Source organism: Arachis ipaensis, chromosome B01 (assembly GCF_000816755.2).
Source record: "Arachis ipaensis cultivar K30076 chromosome B01, Araip1.1, whole genome shotgun sequence".
NCBI lineage: Eukaryota > Viridiplantae > Streptophyta > Magnoliopsida > Fabales > Fabaceae > Arachis > Arachis ipaensis.
In genome coordinates, this window is record NC_029785.2 from 17,465,453 (window position 1) to 17,474,050 (window position 8,598).

At 36.3% G+C, this 8,598-nt stretch overlaps 1 protein-coding gene across 1 annotated transcript; it reads left to right on the forward strand.

Moving 5' to 3' along the window:
- On the forward strand, positions 7,496-8,335 carry LOC110268645 (peroxisome biogenesis protein 1-like). Its single transcript, XM_021115227.1, has 2 exons — positions 7,496-7,978; positions 8,066-8,335. The coding sequence occupies exons 1-2, from the start codon at positions 7,776-7,778 to the stop codon at positions 8,301-8,303; spliced, it is 441 nt and encodes a 146-aa protein (XP_020970886.1). The 5' UTR covers positions 7,496-7,775; the 3' UTR covers positions 8,304-8,335.

The window sequence follows — 8,598 nt, forward strand, 5'->3', positions numbered from 1 at the left end:
TGAGAGATGATCATGAAGGTACTAGTAGCAGAGGTCGTGGAAAGTATGTTCCATCAAGAGGCCAGAACTTCAAGAAGGGTAGACATGCCCCTCAGCGTTCCCAAGGTCAAGGGCATATTGGAGAGACTAACCACGACTAATATCACCAGGCGAGAGGAGGAGGTAAGCAGGCGTGGGATCAACAAGAGGAGCTAAAGTGTCCGAGATGTGGAAGATACCATTCGGAAGCGTCATGCATGGCTGGGTTCAGTGGATGTTACCGCTGCGGATTGTTAGGGCACATCTCTATACGTTGTCCTTATAGGAAAGACCAGGGTGCAGACTGGTCTCAGCGATGGGGTTAAGGATCTCCATTTTGAGGTAATGAATGATAATTGAGTTTTAATTACATTATAGGATGTTGTAACCCGACTCTCCTTACTAACCTATGATAGGGACAAGGATTTAGAACTAGGAATATCAAATTGAACGTTAGGCTTAGGACCAGAGTTTAGCTTAATTTTATTTTATGGAATGTTGCTAATAGGGCTGGCCAAACTTAGCATCAAAGGAACCAATGGGAGAAGATAGTTTTGGTGGATGCAGCCAAGCAATTCGGATTCTTAGTGACAACTAATTAGAGAGACGTAGCGGAAGGCATGAGGGAGCATTGACACAGTAGAGTTATAAAAGATGAAGTACCTTAACGACTTGAATTAGGTTGGCGATATTAAGTAGCTGAATACTTCGTGGAAGGAAGGACAGTTATAGCTGAGGGTTATATACTCTTGGCGGTGAATGCGACTCTGCGTGGATTACCGACGGTTGAACAAAGTGACTGTGAAGAACAAGTATCCGTTGCCGAGGATAGATGACTTAATGGATTAGTTGCAAGGAGCTAAAGTGTTTTTTTAAAAAAATATTGATTTAAGATCCGGTTACCATCAGATAAAGGTGAAGGAGGATGGCAATGGGAGACCTAATACGAGAAAAAGATTACCAAATAATGCGTATGACCCAATCTGTCTTTCTTTTGTAACCCGGGTTGAAGTACTTTATTTAGTGATCTTTCTTGATAATAAATTTGAATGTTTCCTAAATTAAACCCTTGCTTTCATGTATCCTCGCCTGAAACTCGTACCCTTTGACGTGAGCCTAAACTCGTTTCGAACCAATCAAGTGTGAGGGAGATTACTGTTGAGATAAACCATCAGCAGAGACATATTTTGATTCAATGTGCCTTATTATTTCTTCCAAGGATTCTTAATTTGGAATTTCTTTCTTGAGGTGCACTTTAATTCTCCTTCTTGTGCATTTTCTTATTTCCTACAACCTTGTCTGATCACAACAAAATGTATCTTTTCAATTTCTTGCGAATACTATTTGAAATTGTTTGTTTTCTTTTGAGCTTGGTATTCCTTCAGATAGTTTGAACTCATTTCGACATCACATGCAATTCTTAGACGCAACCTTTTATATATTAGTTCCTTAGGATACGAATTTTGAACACGAAGGACGAACTTGTGAGCGTGCGACATCACGAGGAGTTGTGAAGCTTTGTTTTTGCCAATGGTGTTATCTATAACTAAACTGACACACAAGGATGCCCCATTGGTATGGATGTCAAATTGTGGAGAAAATTTCTCAAGAACTTGAAAGAAAGATTAACTACAGAGTCAATGTTTGTGTTGCTGGAACCCCATGAACCAGTTGGGATCTACGATGACGCTTTGTTAGAAATCTTGGAGTGCGTTCTGATTTAACATTAGGAGGTAGTGGTTTATGCGTCACATCGATTGAGGTCGTACGAAGTGAATTCTTTGACTCTTGATCTGGAGCCTACTGCATTTGTGCTATGTTGACGATGTGGAGCGAGGAGGAAACTACCTCTATGGAAATGGATGAAACTACTAAAAGACTAGGATTTTGAGTTAAGCTACCACATAGAGATGTCCACATTTGATTTTGGTTTTTACGTGTATACTTTAGGATGATTGATATAACATTTGGTACCTGGTAAATTATTTAAGTGCAGAGGCAAGTAGAAAAGGAGAAAAATAAGTGGGCATGAATTTAGGCTTGAATTTTTATTGGGTTTGACTATGAGTGGCATTTGAGTTTAATTATAATAGGTGAAAATTCATTAGTTGTTTAGTATATCGAGTTGTAGTGTTGCATTTAAAGATGAATAACATAAGTAGGTATCCTAATTGTTGTTGAGGTCCTAGGTAATACAATTATTGAGATGGAGGATTTAAAGAGACGTTGAATTAGGCATAGAGATGATATAGGGCCCTAAGTTATGACTTAGTCTTAGGATGAGCGTAAACCCTATTTAGGTCCAGTTGAGAAAGTTTAGAAGTAAGCCTAGGTTTTGTAATCCGATAATGATGTATGACTTGATTGAATAATTGGATTAGTTAATTAATTAGTAGTTAAAAATCAAAGTAGTATAGCAGAAACTTAAGGAATATAATGTAACATGATAGTTGTGAATAGAGGTAGTAGAAGGGTGACTAGACGTATCTTACTTGAAGAGCTTAGTGAGTTAAGGTAAGTAAGAATTTCTAAGAAGCTAAGTTTAGTTGTGGCTGTACGATTAGAATGATTTGGGATAGGTTGTGGATACGAGGGTAGGTGAATGATTGGAATTTGGGTGGTAGGTGAGTGCAATTGTCGTGTTTGGAAGATAAGGATTGCGATAATTGATCATGATGATTTTAGGTTTAAATTGAAATAGAAAATGATTTATTTGAAAGGCAGATTTGGAACATATTGAGTTGAAATGCTGATGAGGTATTGAGGTTGAATTAAAGGAAGCTAAGAGTGAGAATGATGAATACAACATAGGCTTGAATCCGGTTAAAATAGGACGTTATAAATAAGAATGAAGGATGTAGATAGAAATTTGAGCTGACATGGAGGAATGTAAAGGTGAATGGTGAGAGATAGATTTAAGTTAAGGGAACATGTAATGGTGATGATAGGTGAACTAAATTTTGAAGGCAAAATTTCTTATTTGGTGGAGAGAATGTCAAAATCGTGATTAATTAACCGTTTAATTAAACTAAATTAAGTATCCAAAATAGGATCCAAAAAGTTTAGAATGTTAATTAGAAAATATAAGTATGATAATTGGATTCAGTAGATTTTTCTGAGTTGAAAAATGTAATTTTCTTCGAAAAATTGCGTAAAAATGCGTACCGGTAAATTAACCGGCAGTACCAGCTTAAGTCTGTCTGGTACTGTGCGAAAATAACAAAAACAATAGAAAAAGTTAGGAAATAAATTAAAGTTGAAAACCGGGCGCTAATTTTAAAGGTTTAGCCCAAAGTTAGGTCAAATAGGCCAAAAACGCTAACGAGTTAGACCGGATCCGAGTTGGGTCCAATCTCAACATATATAAAGCCATTTAAGTGCCATTTCAGCCACTTTTAACTCCAAGCAGCAGAAGCAACGTGAAATTGAGAGAAGAGAGGTAGGTTCCACAAAACACTATTCATCTTCAACTTTATTCAACCATAACTTGAGCTATGGTGCTTCGATTCGCGTGTCATTTACGGCTACGCGAAACTCTTGCCGAATCCGTCATTTCTAACTAGGTATTGTGGTAAGTCTCTCGCAAATATCTACCCAGGTTTTTGCCCTAAAAAAATTCAAAAATTTAGGTTTTGGTTTTGAGTGAGTTTTTGTGTTTTGATTGATTAGGTGGTATTTAAGATTGGGCTATTGGTGGTTTGTGCCCCAAACACCATCGAAAAAGGTAAAGAAATTCTTTGCCTTGTGAAATTGTGATTTTGGTAACTCTAGGTTGATTTGTAGTAATTGATATGATTTTAGTTGAGTTCTTGTAATTGATGGAGTTGATTTGGAGTTTTGAATGTGAGATTGGTGATTTGTTGGTGATTGAAATTAAAGCTTGTTTGGACTCAAAGTGGTATTTTGTGCATATCGGGAATCAGCCAAAGTATGATTTCGGTTTTCTCTATATAATATATAATATTTCTGGACACTTAGACTAGTGGGCTTTAGGATATGATTGAATTGATTGTTGGAAATTGTTGAATTTGATAATGTATGATGGTGTTGTTGATTTTGATGAATTATGGTGTTGAACTTAGAAGTTGTTGTTGATTGTTGAAATAGAGGTTGAAATTGATGATTTTGAGTGTCGATAATGGTTGCGAGGCTTATTGATATTAATAAATGTTGGAAATGGTGATATAATGCCTTGTGTAGATTAATTGTGAATTGGAGGAAGGTAAATGAGAATTTTGGGATAAAATTGGTGGAATTGCATGTCAATAGGTTGTGGAATAAATTGGAAGGTATATAGACATCATTTAGGTCCATTGGAACTGTTTTAGATGTAGGATATTTGGTTTTAGTTGTGAATTTTGGAAGTTGAGAACATTGTTAACTTTTGGTAAAAATAAGTTTTTTGTGAACTTTGACAGATCATAACTTGAGCATCAATCTTCAAAATTTGTTGAAATTTGTCTTAATTAAGAGTTCATTTAAAGATCTTTAAATTGATATAAAGTTTAATGAAAATAGTTTTTTGTAGAGGGAGTTATGATTGTTTAAAGTTTGGTGCCAAAAACTGAATTCTGCAACTTTGAAATTTTTCTGAGTCTGGTGAGAGTTGCGTACGCGAGGCACTTCATGCGTACGCGAGCTATTCAAAAATGAACCCTTGCGTATGCGAACTTTAACACGCAACGCGAGCAACCCATTCGGGTTGGACATCTCGCGTACGCGAGTAGGGGGTTGCGTGCGCGACCACCCCTTTTTCAATAGCATGCGTACGTGAGACCCTTGTTTTGCTGAAACATGATTTTTTTTCTGTTTTCAAAGGTTCTCCTACTTTCTAAAATTTCTTCAAAGGCTAATTAAGAGTATTGTCTAATATTTAGACTCTAATATTACTAAAGATAAGTTAGTGAATTATTTTAGTGAATTTCTATGTGAATTTAGAAAACGGAGACTTATGATTCTGGAGTATTGAGAGTGGATTAGTTGAGAGAAGTGATAGGGTACTGTAAAGACAACTGTTATGATGAACTTGTGGAGTTGTGGATTTGACGATGCTTTGAGACGAGTTTAAGACTCGGAGTGGACTAAGTACTGAAAATAATTTCTAAAAACTACAGATTGTTTTATACTGAGGTTATTGAGACGCTATGCACCTGGCAGGGACGATAGGTTAATCCCACCTGTCGAGGTCGTGGCGGCGGTGGAAGGGCTATGGCTAGTCCCGCTTATGTTGAGATGTGAGGTCCGTGGCAAGAGTATCCCACTCGCATCCTTTCGGAATCACTAGAGTATGCAGGCACTATATTTTGGACCGTGTTCTGGGCATGATATCTCGAAGGTTATCATTCTGAGACCGAAAGGCGACATCTCCATGGGGATGTGTCGGGTTGGCAGTTGAACCGACAATATAATATCACAGCCAAATAGGACAGGCATTCATCATGTGCATCTTCTATCTGTTTGTTTGCTTTGCCAACTTGAATTGATTGCTTAATTGTATAACATGATTAATTGCTTCTTGAATTTCTTGATATATATGCTTTACTTTCATTGTTATTACTACTGTTTTCTGCTGGGATCGAGAAGGTTCGAAAGGCGGTGGCGATGGGATCGCATGGCAGTTAGGCTGGTGAAGGTTGTGGGATAGCAGTGAACTGATAGTTAGAAATACCTTAGGATAGTTACCCCTTTTCATAAAGGATCTAAAGTTATGGTTTTAATTTTAGTTATGCTTTAAGTTGAATCTTATGATTGATATGAAGCTCTAGGATTGTCTCTGGCGTCCCGAGGTCTTATAACTTACATTACTGGGCACTGTTACCATATTGAGATCCTCCGGTTCTCATTCCATACTTTGTTGTTATTTTTTAGATGCAACTCGCAACCCACCTCGGTGAGTTGCTTGATGGTGATAGAGCAGAGGACCTTTATCATGTTTTGGAGTCTTTTGGTTATTTTGAATTATTCTCTCACTTTTGTATTTATATTTTTCCTAGAGACTTGCTTTGAGAGAGATATTCTGTATATACTATTTTAACTTTCAAAACTCTGTATGTCTATATATACTAATCGACTTAAACTCCACGGGCTGCGGCTAGTTTCTTATGATTATTATACTCTCTTATATACTTATATCTTGTTATCTTGTATCTTTAAGTGAGAAGTATGCTTTGTTCTTATCCTTTGTATTGTCTAAATCTAAGTAAATCACACTATTTGAAGTTGAATCTTTTTTGCTTGGACATAAAGACGTGATTGAAAGATTTAAAAAGAATAAACACACTTTCATCAATTAAATTTTACTCAAACTTCATCCTCAGCTCCATTTTCTCGAGGTTCTAGCAGAGGAGATTTTTGAAGAAGGAGAAGATGAATTAGTTTGGAAATGGAAGAGGCTTTAGATCTCAGAATTTTCAAGCTTCAAGAAATATTTGTCAAGTGTGTGAAAAGCAAGGCATTCAACATTACAGTCCTTTCATTGTTTTGGTCAAGAATATCAAGCTAGATCTGTTTCTTCAAGTGCAAGCAACCTGAACATAAATTACCTACCTCCTCATCCTTTTTCTTATCATAATCTTAGGGCTTATTTTACAACATCTTCAGATCTTTTTGAACAATCATGGTTACCAGAAACAGGTGCTTCCCATCACATTACACTAGATCAAGAAAACATGTTTAGCGCTTCAGAATTTAGTGAATTGATCATGTGATTTTAGGTAATAGTACATGTACAATAATTGCACACATTGGCCACACTTATCTTTCTCTAGATAACAATAAGACTTTTATTTTAAAGAATGTAATACATGCTCCTGATATGAATGAAAACTTTATTAGTGTCCAAAAATTCTGTGAAGATAATAACTGCTATTTCCGATTTCATGCTTACTCTTTTGCTTTGTAATGTCTCAGGACACTCAGAAAATACTCCTCCAAGGAGCATCTAAAAGTGGGGTTTATGCATTTGAAAGAGTTACTATTGCTTCACCATGTTCTTCTACTTCTAATTCCAAGTTTACTTTTCAAAATGAATGTAATAAACTAGGATCTGTTATATCTGTTCCTAAAGTTTGTACTAGTAATTCTTCTTTGACTATTTACAATATGAATACTAATAAATCAAATATTAGAGTATTTAATACAAAATGTTCATCTTTTTCTTTATGGTATGATCATTTGGGACATCTTTTACCTAAAACTTATTAAAACTGAGTTACAACATTGTAATATTCCTAATAATGATTCTGGAAATCATGCATTATGTGAACATTGCTACACGGAAAACATGCATGCACTCCCTTTTAAACTTGATTCTTACCAATTTCATGCACCTCTTAAAATGGTGCATATTGATGTGTGGGGCCTTCACCCAATCTATCTTACCATGATTTTCGATATTATGTGTCCTTTATTGATTCTTTTACTCGCTATACTTTCATTTTTTTTATTGAACACAAAATCTCAAGTCTCAACAGCATTCATACAATTTAAAACACAAACAGCCTATTTGGAATGCATCTGATTTGAAATCATAAATGAATTGAATTCTATTCCTTGTTTTGGAATAGAAAAAAACATGAAGTTGAATTCTGGTGAGAATTCCAATTCTCATTTTATCCCAATTTACAAATCAAACCTACTTTGGTCTGATTTCAAAATCAATTCTCACCTAAATCTCACTTAAACTGTATAATATCAAAAATACTCCTGTCCAAATTAGAGTGTTTGTTTCTTTTCATCACACTTCATCAATTCCATCCATGGAGTTCGAGCTGAAGCTTGTTGCCGCATCGACAATTGCTTCGTCTCCCTTCCTCTCCCTCTCATCCAAACTCTCCAATCCACGTGCTCCTCTCCTCTCCCTCACATACTCGCCCTCGAGCTTCGTTTTCCCACCCACCCTCCCAACCTCTGGTTCGTCGCTTGGCCTGGCGCCACTTCTTCTTCTCCCTCCGCCATCGAGGTAACTACTGCTGCCACCACCGTTCATATTATCACGTTTTTTTTTCTGTTAAATTCGATTCGTGTTCTAAACAATTCGGTTGCATAGGTTTCGAAACAATTTGTGGAGTGCACGCATTTCGTTGCCGTATCACGGTACTGTTCAGGTGAGATCTGCTTCCAATGTGGCTCATGCTTCTCTTGTTACGATAGAGCCTCACACCGAGGATGACTGGGAGGTTTTGGAACTCAATTCCGAACAAGCTGAGGCTGCTATCCTCAACCAGATTTTTGTGATTGTTGTTCATTCACTTCTCCAACATGGCATAGTTGAAGACTTGGATTAATTGAAACCTGTGAATATTAAGTAGAAGCAAAGATGGTTAAATAGGCAGCTAGAATTAGTATGATTTCACAGGATGGCATAAATCTTAAACTAAGAGAGAGAAATGGTGATTTCGAGTTCAACATGGATCAATTAAACTCTAGAATTTAGGAAAGTTAAACTAATGTTTTTAGAAATTTGTAGCAATATTTTTAGATTTAAACTAATGTTCCACCTATCATGATTTCATAGGTAAGATGGATCTAATTGGTGAGGTTGTGTTAGACCAATTTTACTTATAAATGATTTATATAATT

Coding starts and splice junctions, on each gene's coding strand:
- LOC110268645 (XM_021115227.1), top strand. CDS start 7,776: ATGGAGTTCGAGCTGAAGCTTGTTGCCGCATCGACAATTGCTTCGTCT. Junction 7,979..8,065: donor CTTCTCCCTCCGCCATCGAG/GTAACTACTGCT, acceptor TCGGTTGCATAG/GTTTCGAAACAATTTGTGGA.